Genomic DNA, 15,719 nt, shown 5'->3' on the forward strand with positions numbered 1-15,719 from the left:
GGACTCTTAAGGCCACTCACCTTTATCTTGATGGTGTTGTCAGAACTAGACACTCTTTTGTGTCGTCTCCTTACCTTTTATCAAACCAATCAATTAAGGCCACCACAAAGATTTCCACGAAAAGGACTTTTGCTACTCTTGGAAGTGTTTCAATAGGAATTATCTTCTTGTTTGCAAAAGTGACCTAACCTCTGTTAAAGAACTATTAAAGAAGACATATGATGGAAAGAGCATCATGCTTACATAAAGCCTTTTGGAAATACTGATGAATCAAAACTAAGGTATTGGCACAAGAAACAAAGCACAAATAGGGAGCTGTGAAAGTCCTTATCTTTTGGAAGAATTTTTTTTTCTGAAGGGGAGCCTGGATTAGACCTTGTCCCCATAGGAAAAGGTATGGCAGAATTAGAGAAATAAGGGTATGGTGATCCAGGCACCTGTCCATATTAGCAAATTAACATTCTGACAATTAATATTGTCTTTTGTGCTTTAATTCCCAAAAAATAATTGCATACCCAAAGCTTTCTAACAAACTGCCCTTTGCTGAGGGTAACAGATACAAGAAGCTCAGGGTGTAGGTTGCATTGTTGAAGTTCTCCTAATTAGGTTTTTGGGTTGGGATCTGGGTGAACTATCTTAGAGCACAGAATAACAGAAGATAGAGTAATAGGGTTAGAATGTGATGAAACATCTACAAGAAGAAAAGCAGGCTCAAAGAAGGTCAAGAACCTTACAGTTCAACCATGGATTCTTCACTATGGAAAATGCTAAGTTCCTGAAAGCAGTTGAGCTGAAGTAGGTGAAATTCTTCTCACTGTTTATCAGAATAGTAGATACAGTCCCTCTTCCCTTAACGTCTCAGAGCAAAAAAATACAAATATTACATTAAGTCATGGCCCATATGCAGTAGTGGGATTCAGCCAGTTTGCACCAGTTCGGCAGAGCCAGTAGCTAATTTTTGGTTGCCCAGGCCCAGAACGGACTTCCAGAACCAGCATCCACACAGAGAACTGGTTGTTCCCATATTTGAACCCCACCACTGCCCATATGTATGCATTTTAGATGACTTCTACATCCAAGACTGAGGAGGATTTCTCTATTTTAAGACAATGCGTATTCTGCATGGTATTTTCAATTACTGCAACTACTACAAAGACTATATGATGAGCTTCATCCTATTTGGGACTTTTCAGATGCAGGGAGCCAGATGCTATCACAGTACTAAGCACCAGTACCAGAATTGCTCCTAAAATGCACAATATTTAGTCATGTAAAATGCAATCCTGCATGGATTCAATTCCTAGTAGAGGTTTCTAGCCAGATGGGAGAGGATTCCCCGCTTATGTTGCCATCAGAAAGAAGATCCCAAAGAAATGTATGCCATAAAATGGAAGAGTATCAGATCTGGCTTTAACATTGAATAATCCCTGGACCAATTCCAAATCTATGCTGCCAATTAAGTGATTATCTGGATCTATGCAGCTCATCTCTGGTACTTCTTAGAAAAACAGTTTGAGTACTTCTTCCATTATGTTAGACCTTTACTGTGGGCAGAGACACAACCTCTGCCTTTTAGCTTTGATTTGAACATGGATAGTGGAATAATTGTGCATGATGCAATGGAAGCTCAATACTTCCTTGTAAATCATGCAACAATAGAGGCATTGGGTTTGCATAATGAAGCTTGCAGATTAAGATATTAAAACGTGGCAGTGGAGCTGAATAAGGTCACTTAGAAGAGCAGCAAGGACCAGGAGAGTTGATGAGCAACATGCGCCTCCTTTTAATCTTTGTGTTGACTTTTACACTTTCTACACAGACGGTAAGGCTAATTTTTGTGGCTTGCAATAGCCTTTTGGCTGGGGTTCCTGCAGATGAAGTGAGTAAGCATTTTGTTGAGCTTGTCCCCATGCTTTAATTCACACATTTCTTCATGAAGGGATTAAAAATTTGGGCAGAGAGCTTTGAGTACTTAGTATTTTAACCATCAGGAATTCAAGTGTATCAGACATTCTGAATTCATGTTGGTATCCTATTACCTTTCTCAGCATTCACATAAGCACAAGAGTAAGCGGTAACCTCTTGTGGAACCTCTTGTTGGACCTGCTGAGTTGGACCAATACAGAAGGCTGAAAATTTATTTAATTGAAAAGAATTTTTAACTATGCGAGGTATAGGAAGACTTTGACATGAATAAAAATAAGGTAAAGGTGTCCCTACAAGTTGTACTCTGCTGGTTAGGGGGCGATGCTCATCTCTTTTTCTTAAACCATAGAGTCAGTGTTGTGACCAACATGACTTTATACTGCAGCACAGAGCATACGGCAAAGCATGGAATGCTATTACCTTCCTACATGCTTACATGTGGTACCTATTTATCTACTTGCATTTACATACTTTTGAACTGCTAGGTTGGCAGGAGCTGGGACAAGTTATGTCTCATGGCTCTCAAGTCTCAGACTGCTGAACTATAGACCTTTAATGGTCTAAAACTCAGCATCTCAACCACATAGCTGCTGCATCCCCTATAGAGCATAAATATGGATAAGGGATAGAGCAAAATCCACAGGTTCATTGTCTCCTAAGCTGCATATCATGTGTGGTTATATTATCTGTATATGCGCTCAGTTACATCAACAAAAACTTTGAGGCAATGCTTGGAAGAAGAGCTGCAGTATTGTGGGAGTCGGTGGTAGGAATAGGATGTAGCAATTTCTCAATAGCTACCACTTTCCCCAGTGCTTCTGATACAAATTTAATTGGTCGGGCCCATTTTTTAAAAAAGAAAAAAAGCTGAATGAGACTTTGAGGAAGGAAAGAGTTAGGTTAGATTTCATTGATTTCTGGCTAATAAGATGCTGATCTTCAATGGAAAAGAGAAATCTTAAGTTAGAGAAGGAGAGGAATATTCCAGCCACCTATGATGTCTTGACATATGTTTGACATATGTATATAGGAAATCCTCCATTTATGATCATTTGTATAACAATGATTAGAAGCTACAACAACGCTTTAAAGAATGACTTACCATCCATGCTCAAAGTTACGGTCACCGCACCATATCTGTGGTCATCTGATTCAATTTGGGTACTTGGCAACCATCTCGCATTTACGACAGTTGCAGCATCCTGAGTCATATAATCATGATTTGCAACCTTCCCAGCTACCTTTTGAGAAACAAAGTAAATGGGGGAAGCTTCATTTAATGACTGCAATAAAACGGTCATAAAATTGGTCTGGCCATGGGATGACTTGTTTAAGGACTACATCCCTTAAATTCTAACTGGAGTCATAAATTAAAGATTATCTATATTCTATAACAATATGTAACTGCATGTAGATGTTGGTCAAAGGAGATGAAGAATCCATACTGGAGAAAACAGGAAGAAGGAGAAGGAATGAGGTGAAGAAGCCCTGGATAACCCCTTTGCTGGATCATGGGCACTAGGGATTGCCTAACTTTTCATAGTTCCAGTGCCTGACCCAAATCCAAGTCAGTGTCAGGTTCCTGAGGTGTTTATAAATCTCACTGGATTGAAGCAGAGATAGGAATATCTGTTCTGATGATCATTATTTCACAAGGGACATAACAGTATTAAATGTCTTCTGCATTTTTAGGTCAGACCATGTCTGAGTGAAGGCATGCCAAGTTACAGGCATACAACACACTTATCCCTTTGTATGGTTTCCATTTCTTTCGATCCAATATTTACAAGATTTTTGTATCAGAAAGATTTTATGTGGCAGGCATATTTTAAGAAGAAAGAAGGGAAACTTGAAGTTGCCTGAGATATCTGTCTGAGAGAGAGAGAGCCAGCAAATAAATCCCATATATTCCTTCTATCGCATTTTTCTTTTTAGCAAAAAAAAAATTACTATATTTCTAAAATGTGCATATCTACGCTACGTGAAATTTATTGCATCATCTTCCTTCTTCTCATCATGCTAATGGTGTAATTTGTTTTGTAAATGGGCAAATGACTACAAGAAAGCTAGTAATCTGAAACTGCATACATGAGATGGAATAATAAGGAAATTTTCTTATTTTCTGTTCAGGATAACAAGGATAATGCTGATGTAGAGTCTATGGTAAGCTACATCATGCTAGATAGCCTGATGTTTCCCCCCTTTGGTGGACTGTATATGCTCCATTTCCTCTACAAAAGAGCACACAGTCTGATTTAGATTCAGAGAAAAGAGTCAGAGTAATTTATCCAGTCCAGAATAATCTGTAATATATTCCTCTATGTCAGTGGTTCTCAACCTGTGGGTCGGGACCCCATTTGGGGTCGAACGACCATTTCATGAGGGTTGCCAAACAACGCAATCCACCATTTCCCCCCCCCCTTTTCCTTAGCTGTCCTACTCCCTTTTATTCTATTGGCTTTTGAAAGCCAATAGAATAGACTCTCTTGAATAGAGTTTAATTCTATTGGTTTTCAAAAGCCAATAGGAATTGTCCAGGCTGTCTCTGCCCTGCTGAGCCCGCCAAAAGACCCATTCTGCAAATGGTGCTGCACCAGTTGAGTAGTCCTCGACTTACGACCGGTTGAGTAGTCCTCGACTTACGACCGGTTGGGGGTCGCGGCATTAAAAAAATTGAGAACCACTGCTCTATGTAATGTTGATAAAAAGAGGGGAACCATGAAGATAACATCTGCCTGAGAATTCTGAGATACTTGTTATGGGACACATTTCTCTTTGCCAGATCAGGAGAGGAGAACAGAGACAGATGATGGGGTAGCTATTCTTCAGCCAAGGGTGCTGAGGGAGAATAAACGGAACATCTCAGATGTTGGAGTCCAAGCTGGAGCCACTGCTGGAATATTTGGATTAAGAATCAAGATTAAAAAAGAAACAAAATGATGATCAGCACTAGAAATCTGTCTACCGTTGTATGGATTTTGTCTCCTTTATGGTTTGCAATTAAGTCAGCTGTAAGAGTAAGTTATTGTCCTCTGTTAGGCATAAAATCACCTAGGTGTAAGGACCCACCTCAATTTTACATCTTAAGAAGACAGAACTCTTGAAATGTCTCTTCCAATAGGGATCTTTATTAAGAGAAGCTGATTGTAGGCATGCTAGACAGGATCTGGGGAATCCTCTCCCACCATTCAATGTTTTAAAGTGTTCCCAAGCAGACCCCACCCCACAGTTCTTCCTGGCAATTCAATCCGTCATCCGCTCCATTGGCATGATCACTCAGCCTCTGTTTCCTAGACCCCAGGCATTGGATTTCCCACCCCCTTTTCCTAACTGCCAGCAAAGGGGAATGAGATGAAAGGTGATGGCTACATAGTTATGGTTAGTTCTCTCGATGAGAATCCACAAACGGTCACTTTGTAGTTTAATGAAGGAAGTGAGAGCCATAACCCCCCCCATGCTTACCATCCTCCCTTTTTGTAGTATGACATAATCCAGAACAGAGTAAGAATTGATCAGAGTAGGTAGATAGAAATGAAATATAATTGGATTCTGACACTAGGTGTTTTGTTTCTCCTCCTTATTTTGATGGTGTAATTCTCTCCTTTTTGCAAATGGGCAAATGGCTCAAGGAAAAAAAAAACCAGTAACCATAAGCTGCATGTCTGAGATGCAAGAGTAATGATGTTTTCTTTCTTTCTTTTGGTCAGGATAATGATAACAAGAAGAATAATGACACAGAGACTAATGTAAGTGAGTTACATCATGCCGGCTGTCCTTTTTTTTTTTCCCCTTTGGGAGAATGTGTATGTTGCCTTTTCTCCAAAAAGAGCTTACCGTCACATCTAGTTCCAGAGGCATAAATTGGTATTAATCCCCCAGTCCAGAATAGTCTGCAAGAAGTTCCTCCATGATATTATTGCTCAACCGGTGGTCCATGAAGTGGGCATCTGCCTGAGAATCCTGAGAAGCAGAAATAGTTTTAGTGGGATGCAATTCCCTTTGCCAAAGCAGGGAAGGTGAGCAGAGATGGATAATGGGGCAGCTATCATGCAACCAAGACTGCTGAGGGAGAATCAACAGAACATCTCAGATAACTTTGGTTGGTGACCAGAACAGGGGCAAACCCAGGAAGGTTTGATTTAGGAGCTAAAATAAAAATGAAATAGAATAACAGTCAGTCTTAATGATGAGATTTCCCTCCCCCCCCATCACTGGGATCCCTCCCTGTTTGTTTAGGTTTTTTTTTTCTTTTTGGATTAGGAAAGTGCGCTTCTGTAGTAGCAAATAGTCCAGGGATGGCAAGTGTTTTGGGCTGCGCCTGTCAAAAATTTAAAAAAATGCTCATCTTTATTCTGCTGGCATGTCACTCGCTGCCCTGAACCAAAAATAAACAATTCTGAAAAACCCTCCCTCCCCACAGACACATCTGGGCTACCATGAATACTGGCACTTGGAAGCTGGACTGAAGTAGAGGCCTGGCACTGATATGCAGGTTCTGAGGTTTTGCTGGTTAAAGAAATACAGGAAACTAGAAGTTGCCTTCACGTTTTCGTGTTTATTCAGCTCAATAGAGATGGGCTTCTGTACAAAAGACCCAAAAGACCCAAATAACAAAGAAAGCTTATTTTTATAGTCACTTTGGTTACATAAGCAATTCACCCAGCTAGGCTGGCACACATAAGATTAAGTCTTCACCCTTTAAGGCTGGGACACTATAGATAAGAAAAGCAGAAGTAGCTAGTATGTTCTCTCAAGGGAGTTTCCCCAAGACCATATGTTCAGTCTTGGGTGTTGTGGGTGTTGTCCCAAGATGCCAGATGTTCTTGGGTGGGTTTAGGACATTGCATGTTTCTTTGTGTCCTTTTGTAATCCTTCATTCATAGGCCTACAAGTGACCAGAGACAGAGGGGCCATCTGTATATTGATACTGTCCCTTGGGTCCTGGTCACTAATCTCCCCCTTTCATGTTGCGAGCAGTGCATAGGAGCATGACAGCCCAACTGAAGAGACGATGCCAAGCGTTTTGGCTGCGCCTGTCAAAAATTTAGAAAATGCCCACCTTGATTCTGCTGGCATGTCACTCGCTGCCCTGAACAAAAAAGAAACAATTCTGAATCTTCCCTCTCTCCCCACAGACACATCTGGGCTATCATGAATACTGGCACTCAGAGACTGGCCTGAAGTAGAGGCCTGGCACCACCATCACCACCCCAAAGGCCACCTCATGCCTTTTCCCAAGGCTTCCTGAGGATGCTCCAGGATGCACAAGGCCTGCTTAGATAATACTCTTCCTCAGCCTCTGCAGCCTCTGAAAAACCACTGGAAAACTGTCCCTGTTCTTGCATGATTTTTTGAGGCCCTGGAGGCCTTGCAAAAGCATGACTCTCTAATGTGATTTCTGGTCGATCTGAAGGCCATGTGAAACCATACACTATTCTTGCGGGGCCACCACCACAGCCTCCAAAAACCCTGCAAGAATCAGGCATGTTTTTGAAAATATTTTATCAGATGTTGTCACCCAAAACTTTGTGCAGGTCTCCTTTGACATGTGTGTCGTAAGTTTGCCATCACTGAAATGGTGCTTCAGCTCCGTTAAACTCTAATTCAGCGGTTCTCAACCTGTGGGTTGCAACCCTTTTGGGGGTCACACAAGCCTTTCACAGGGATCGCCTAAGACCATCGAAAAACACAGGAAGGAAGGAAAGAAGGAAGGAACTAAGAGGGAGGGGAAGGAAAGGAAGGAAAGAAGGAAGGGACAATGGGAAAGAGGAAGGGAAGGAGGAAGAGATTAAGAAGGAGGTGAAGGAAAGGAAGGAAAAAAGGAAGGGACAATGGGAGAGAGGGAGGGAAGGAGGAAGAGACTAAGAAGGAGGTGAAGGAAAGAAAGAAGGAAGGGACAATGGGAAAGAGGAAGGGAAGGAGGAAGAGATTAAGAAGGAGGTGAAGGAAAGGAAGGAAAAAAGGAAGGGACAATGGGAAAGAGGAAGGGAAGGAGGAAGAGACTAAGATGGAGGTGAAGGAAAGAAAGAAGGAAGGGACAATGGGAAAGAGGGAGGGAAGGAGGAAGAGACTAAGAAGGAGGTGAAGGAAAGAAAGAAGGAAGGGACAATGGGAAAGAGGGAGGGAAGGAGGAAGAGATTAAGAAGGAGGTGAAGGAAAGGAAGGAAAAAAGGAAGGGACAATGGGAAAGAGGAAGGGAAGGAGGAAGAGATTAAGAAGGAGGTGAAGGAAAGGAAGGAAAAAAGGAAGGGACAATGGGAGAGAGGGAGGGAAGGAGGAAGAGACTAAGAAGGAGGTGAAGGAAAGAAAGAAGGAAGGGACAATGGGAAAGAGGGAGGGAAGGAGGAAGAGATTAAGAAGGAGGTGAAGGAAAGGAAGGAAAAAAGGAAGGGACAATGGGAAAGAGGAAGGGAAGGAGGAAGAGACTAAGAGGAGGTTAAAGATGAAGGAAGGAAAGGAAAGAAGGAAGGGACAATGGGAAAGAGGAAGGGAGGAGGAAGAGACTAAGATGGAGGTGAAGGAAAGAAAAAGGAAGGGACAATGGGAAAGAGGGAGGGAAGGAGGAAGAGACTAAGAAGGTGAGGTGAAGAGAAAGGCAATGGGAAAGAGGGAGGGAAGGAAAGGAAGAGATAAGATGGGAGAGGGAGGGAAGGAGGAAGAGATTAAGAAGGAGGTGAAGGAAAGGAAGGAAAGAAGGAAGGGACAATGGGAGAGAGGGAGGGAAGGAGGAAGAGACTAAGATGGAGGTGAAGGAAAGAAAGAAGGAAGGGACAATGGGAAAGAGGGAGGGAAGGAGGAAGAGATTAAGAAGGAGGTGAAGGAAAGGAAGGAAAAAAGGAAGGGACAATGGGAAAGAGGAAGGGAAGGAGGAAGAGATTAAGAAGGAGGTGAAGGAAAGGAAGGAAAAAAGGAAGGGACAATGGGAGAGAGGGAGGGAAGGAGGAAGAGACTAAGAAGGAGGTGAAGGAAAGAAAGAAGGAAGGGACAATGGGAGAGAGGGAGGGAAGGAGGAAGAGACTAAGAAGGAGGTGAAGGAAAGAAAGAAGGAAGGGACAATGGGAGAGAGGGAGGGAAGGAGGAAGAGACTAAGAAGGAGGTGAAGGAAAGAAAGAAGGAAGGGACAATGGGAGAGAGGGAGGGAAGGAGGAAGAGACTAAGAGGGAGGTGAAAGAAAGGAAGAAAAGAAGGAAGGAAGGGACAATGGGAGAGAAGGGAGGGAAGGAAGGCAGGCACCCACCCCCGTCCCATCCCAGAGACCCACAGAGTCCCCCCCACAGGTACTGTGCAACCTGAGTGAGCTGCTGGCCATGCCCCCTGGCCATTGATCACGTGACCCTGGGACACTGTGAATGTCATAAGTATGAATCAGTTGTCAAGCATCCGAATGTAAATCACATGACCCTGGGGATGCTGCAACAATCATAAGTGTGAAAAATGATTATAATTCGCTTTTTCAGTGCTGTTGTAACTTCAAACAGTCACTAAGCAAATTGTTGTAAGTTGAGGACTACCTGTACTTTCCCATTTTTTCCTTTTTTTTTTTTTTGGTCAAGTTTTTGATACCCCCTGGCCAGCTGGATGGGGGGTTGGGGGTCACCACAACATGAGGAATTGTATTAAAGGGTCACGGCATTAGGAAGGTTGAGAACCACTGCTCTAATTCATCATTCTTCAGTTATGGCAGTCAAAAATAGAGCAAGGATATTACTTAATGATTGTTGCCTTTGAAAGTTTAGTAGATCTTGTAACTCCATTGGTAATTTTGCAACGGGATCATATTCTATTAAGTTTTCCAAATGAGGATGAAACTGATACCTTCTTTTTCCCTTGTAGAAAGGCGGTGAAGACAAAATGGGAAAAATTATGGTTAGTAGTTCTTTGTTTATTTCATGCTTTTTCCTTAGGCAATCTCAGCCCTTGATCTTTCAGGACTTGAGTTTAGCTAGTCTAAAGAAAAGAAGAAATAGGGGTGACATGATAACAGTATTCCAGTATTTGAGGGGCTGCCACAAAGGTGTCAAACTATTCTCCAAAGCACCAGAGGGCAAAACAAGAAACAATGATTGGAAACTGATCAAGGAGAGAAGCAATTTGGAATTAAGGAGAAACTTCCTGACAGTTAGAACAATTAACCAGTGGGACAGCTTGCCTCCAGAAATCGTGGGCGCTCCATCACTGGAGTTTTAAGCAGAGATGGACAGTCACTTGTCTGAGATAGTATAGGTTCTCCTGCTTGAGCGGGGGGCTGGACTAGAAGACCTCCAAGGTCTCTTCCAGCTCTATTCAAATGAAAAATATACATGAAACTGATATACAGTATGGAAGATATCTGTGATGGTATAGTTATATTTAGTGATATTTATCTTGCCAGAAAAGAACTGACCTCCAAGGTCCCTTCCAGCTCTATTGTATAGTATAGTATAGTTTAGTTTAGTAGAGTAGAGTAGAGTAGAGTAGAGTAGAGTAGAGTAGAGTAGGGTACTGTATTCTAGTCTAGTCTAGTCTAGTCTAGTCTACCTAAGGATTCTTATTTCTACACATACTCACAAAACATCAGTTCATAGATTCTGCCATGAAATTTAACTCTTTCATTTTTAAATAAAAAATATTAAACTTCACTCCAGAAAAATACCACAAAGGGAGCTAAAGACTACAAGGAGACTCGCACCCGCATCCCTTATTCCAGCAGGTTTCAAGGGCCCCCTTCTTCCAGGAAGGAGGAGGGCTCATCTGTTGACTGCTGGATACCCCTAGCCAGTTCCATCTCACCATTAAGATATTTCAAACGTCAGCCTTGGTTCCAAAGCAGCCAATGGCCTCTAGCCCGTAAGGGTGCAGAGGCCAGAGGGAGGTGGGAATGAAGGCAGGAATAGGCCCATCCCCTCTTCCTTTGCACCATACAATCTATGGTTTTCTGAGAAGTAGTTGGAAGGTGTGGAGGCCACAACTTCCCCAAATTTCATTCCCATGGGAGTCATGAGTCCCAGCAGTCCATAAGCTAGCCCAGGGGTAGTCAACCTTGGCTCTTTTATGACTCGTGGACTTCAACTCCCAGAATTCCTGAGCCAGCTCAGGAATTCTGGGAGTTGAAGTCCACGAGTCATAAAAGAGTCAAGGTTGACTACCCCTGAGCTAGCCCATTTGAATGACTTTGGTTCAATAATTGTTGCCAATGTTGCCCAATTGAAGGTTACAGACAAACAGACACAAATGTTTTAGTAATATATAGATGAGGAGGAAAGAGGCAAAACAGATAGAATTAGAGGACAGGTAGGTGAAGCTGAATTGAAAGTAGTTTCCCAGTGATAAGTATGTCCTAGGGATATTAGGTAAAGGAAATCTTTATACACTGCTCGGTTCACAGAACTTACTAAATCCTGCAATTAACAAAATGCAGCTACTATGTTCAGAAAATACAGAGTCCTAGCTAAATACACTGGCGGAGCAGTGGTTAAAGGGCACTATTGCAGGCAACTCTGCCCATAGCCTGGAGTTCAGTCCTGAGTGGGCTTAAGATTGACTCAGACTTCCATAATTCTGAGTTCAGTAAAATGTGGACTGAGATTGTTTGGTGCAATATGCAAATAATTATTATATTATAAACTGCCCAGAGAGTGCTGTAAAGCACTATTGGGTGGTGTATAAGCCTAAATGCTATTGCAGTGCATTAGCAAAGTTGTTTTGAACCTTTTGGCAAAGAGGAAGAGTCCTATGGACTGTTTTTCTTTCTCCAGTGAAGTGTTTCCCGACCTCAGCAAGTTTAAGATGTGTGAATTTCGAATGACATTCAAAAGATTTTTAGAAGAAAGATAAAGTTTACTCCTCAATTTTTTTTACTTGGTATTTTCGTTGACTTAAATGAAAAAGAAACTACTTTGATGTTGAATTTAATAACTGCAACAAGGTTATTAGTAGGTTTATACTGGAAGAAAGTTTCTTTGCCTACTTTAGAAGAATGGATATTTAAAGTATCTAGTTTTGCAGAAATGGCAAAAATTTCTGTTTATTTAAAGGATCATACACAAGAGAGATATATTATTGTATGGAGAAGATGGATAGATTATATTCAGAAAAAGTATGGAATTAAAAAGTTTCATTTATTTTATGAATGAATATTAAATAGAAAATTGTTTTATAGGTTATGGAGTTAAAGGTTAATTATGATTTTTTTTCTTTTCTTTTTTTTCTTTTCTTTTTTTGTTATTATAAATTTTGTTATTATTAACCCTGTATTCTGCTCTGGGAAGTGAAGGGAGGGGGGTTGGGGGTGGGAGGGAGGGTAAACGGGGGGGGGGTAAAGGTAGTATAGACAATGGTTGCTTATGAATTTATTTTACTTTAAAATTTTATTGTATTTTTATAATGTTTGTATCTTAAAAAATAAAAATTTTCAATTAAAAAAAAAGATGTGAATTTCAACTCCCAGATCTCTCCAACCAACCAAAGAAAGTTATTGGAAGGAAGGAAGCATGCTGGGTAGTTCTGGAAGTTGAAATCTAGATAGCTTAAAGTTGCTGGGGTTGAGAAGCAATGGTCTAGTGATAGTTCTGTCCATATCTGTGACTCATCTCCTTGTGGAGAGACAAATTTAATAAATAAAATAAATACTCATTGCATCAGATGCTATTTTCCTGGTAAGATAGATTTCCTCACCTCCTTTTCCAGGGCTTATTTTATTGGGACATGTTTCCAAGCCCAGAAACAGAGATTTTTCAAAGGACCCAAAATATTTCATGAAGTCAAAGTCTTCCTCAAGTTTACTTAGTTAGCAACTTAGTGGTCATGCAAAGCACATATCCTGGCTACTAATTCAATCCTTCTTCTGTAGTTTATGTAATACATTAAATGCTAAAATGATGAAATAATCTGTGCTCTCCCAACTCAGTAAACCACAAAACGATGTATAATAATTTAACTGAGTATCTAAGTCTGGAATGTTGTGCCAATGCAGCTGTTAGGATTTTTATTGGCAAGTAACATATTAGCATGAATTCACCAGCATCAGTTCACATATGAAATGGAGACATTTGCTGCATATTCCCAGAAGAGATTTCATCCAAGAGGCATGTCTATTAAAGGACCAATCTTTTCTAATCTGAAGACGGAATTCATTTTTCTTGTAGATGACATGGCAGAAATGGTTAGAGAAATGATATATAGTATGTTCTCATATGAGAATAGAGATAATACCGGTATTCTTTCTTTCTTTCTTTCTTTCTTTCTTTCTTTCTTTCTTTCTTTCTTTCTTTCTTTCTTTCTTTCTTTCTTTCTTTCTTTCTTTCTTTCCATTGTAGGATATGCTTGGTAGTGAAGGTTTAGAAGCATTAATGGTAAGTAGCCCTTTGACCATTATTCTGTTCCAAACTGAACAGACTGCTTTCCGTCCAATCCAAACAGATATTCCGTCAGATGTGAGTGCATTGCTGCTGTGGGCTTTCTTTGTTGTCTTAGATCGTATTGACCCTGAGACATTTTTGGCTTTGTTGAGGCTTGAGCTTCAGCCTCTGTGTGCAGGTCAAGGTTGGCTGTTGGCAACATTTCCCTTGGCCGGCTGGTTGGTGTATCTCAACTAGGCTGGTTGGTTGAACCCTTTCTGCTAGACCAGTGGGACACTCTGCCATGGCTAGGGTAGGTTCAGTGTTCTTCTCAGCTATTTTGAAGTGAATTTGAAGAACTTCTCTCTTTGACCACTAGGGGTCGCTACTTGTAGATCAGCTTCAGAGGTGCTGTCTGTGGGTGGAGGAGTCGCTGGGTGCATTCTCCTTTTGCAGTTCACCCCCTTCACCACTAGGGGTCACTTGCTGCGGGCCAGCTACCAGGGTGCTCTTCCTTCGAGGTTCACCCTTTGTCCACTAGAGAGTCTCTTGCTGTGAGTCAGCTACCAGGGTGCTCTTTTTTCATGGTTCACCCTTTGTCCACTAGAGGGCTGGCTATGGGTGTGATTAAAGGCTTTCATGTAGTTCCTCCTTTAACAACTAGGGGGCGTCTGAAGAAAGGCCAGCCAAATTCTTCCTATTACCACGTTACTGCTAGTGGCCACTGAGAGAATGTAGAGCAGTGGTTCTCAACCTTTTTAATGCCGCGACCCCCCAACCGGTCGTAAGTCGAGGACTACTCAACCGGTTGTAAGTCGAGGACTCCTCAACTGGTGCAGCACCGTTTGCAGAATGGGACTTTTGGTGGGCTCAGCAGGGCAGAGACAGCCTGGACAATTGCTATTGGCTTTTGAAAGCCAATAGAATAAAAGGAGTAGCACAGCTAAGGAAAAGGGGGGAAAAAATGGCAGACTGCGTTGTTTGGCGACCCCTGTGAAATGGTCGTCCGACCCCCAATGGGGTCCCGACCCACAGGTTGAGAACCACTGCTGTAGAGGTACAAACTCCCACCTGGCGACCGTTAAGTTGCAGACTGGAACACTGGGTCATCAGCTTGTGATAATAAGCAAGGACAATTGGCCTCGCTTTCTTCTGCTAACTTCTCTCAAACTGGAACAACTTGGTCTTCAGCTTGAGTGAGTGAGTACTTTTGGTAAGTTCACTCTGTGCCCTCTAGGGCTTGCACTTTAACTAACAGATTCACTCTGCGTAGTGATGCGTGCAGTGAAGTACCTTCTTTCCCTCTGGGGGATGGTCTTAGCTTATGTGCTGAATTTAACTGTCAAGATGTTGTAATCTTGCATGTAAAATACAAGAAGGTTACTTAAAGAAAGCAAATTATCCACTAGGGGGTGCTACTGTGATGTTATTGGGACCTCTGAACACCATCTCCAATTGGCATTGTTGAAATTCCAAAGGGTGGCTGAGTGAAGAGGTTGATTGCCTTTTATTGCTCTCCTTAATGATGGCCTTAGGCTTGGTTGCTAAGGCAACAAATGGCTTTATTGCCTGATGGGGCCAGAAAGAAAGGGGGACTTGTCCTTTCTGAGCATCAAACAAAGGCCACAGAAATTTGCTAAGGTTTGGATTTTCTAGCCGAGGAACTTTTCCAGCCTGCTCTGTTCGTTTAAAAAGGGATCAGACTCCACACATATCAAAGCATCCCAAAACAAGCTAGTTGAATCCATGTGCTAACATCAAAACTCTTCAAGGCTTACTGGCTCCCTCGTTTTACAGGCATACTGAGTTGAGTTCACAGACAATCTTTTGCAACCTTCCCTCATTTTCTCAAGACTTCTCAAAACTTTCTCAAGTTTTGCCTCGGTGGGGGAAGGGAGAAGGAGACTGCTGCTTGGAATTCCTTTGATCCTTTCAAGTGTGAAAAGCCACAGAGAGAGCAGAGCTGTAGAAGTACACAAAAGCTTTCCTCTCTTGAATAAGGCTAAACTTTTCCAGAGATAGATAGCAGAAACATCCAAACGCCAGGCCCTATATAACCCTTGCTTTAGAACGTTGGCTAGCAATGATTCCTTGCTGAGATCTCAGCGAATTAACAAGACAATGCATCTAAATCACACTTCTGAAACGGTGTGTGTCTTCACAAAGCTGATATGAACTCTGAGCATTCATTTACTTGCAAGAGAATCTTTACTTTACTTCCTTAAGGGCTGATGTAGAGAAAAGCTAAAAAATTTACTTTTCTGCCTTCAAACTGTTGCAGGAGATCAGAGGAGAATTAATCTTATCAATTTACTATTCTGTTCCAAACTGAACAGACTGCTTTCCATCCAATCCAAACAGATAGATAACTCAGAAGAATAAACAGAAATATTGCTTTATTCTGGGAATTCTAAACAATAACTCACTTTTATGTAGAGATGCATCCAGAAGTATGTTTGCAATATTGGTTATTCCACA

The 15,719-nt window shown here is 41.6% G+C and overlaps 1 protein-coding gene across 5 annotated transcripts in view; it reads left to right on the plus strand.

The window, feature by feature from the left end:
- Positions 1–1,698: 1,698 nt before the first annotated feature.
- Positions 1,699–15,719, plus strand: part of LOC120315366 (signal recognition particle 54 kDa protein-like) — a 41,022-nt gene continuing 27,001 nt past the window's right edge. For 3 of the 5 annotated variants that reach the window (XM_039359637.1, XM_039359617.1, XM_039359626.1), the window contains exons 1-5: positions 1,716–1,822; positions 4,057–4,089; positions 5,634–5,672; positions 9,760–9,792; positions 13,221–13,256. In XM_039359637.1, coding sequence (XP_039215571.1) covers positions 1,763–1,822; positions 4,057–4,089; positions 5,634–5,672; positions 9,760–9,792; positions 13,221–13,256 — 201 coding nt within the window. In that variant the 5' untranslated portion in view covers positions 1,716–1,762. Of the gene's footprint in view, positions 1,823–4,056; positions 4,090–5,633; positions 5,673–9,759; positions 9,793–13,220; positions 13,257–15,719 lie in introns of all 5 variants that reach the window. The other 2 variants (XM_039359601.1, XM_039359609.1) reach the window with 2 other exon arrangements.

The sequence above is a fragment of the Crotalus tigris genome, unplaced genomic scaffold (genome assembly GCF_016545835.1).
Source record: "Crotalus tigris isolate CLP2741 ecotype Arizona unplaced genomic scaffold, ASM1654583v1 scf7180000017576.4783729, whole genome shotgun sequence".
Classification (NCBI taxonomy): domain Eukaryota; kingdom Metazoa; phylum Chordata; class Lepidosauria; order Squamata; family Viperidae; genus Crotalus; species Crotalus tigris.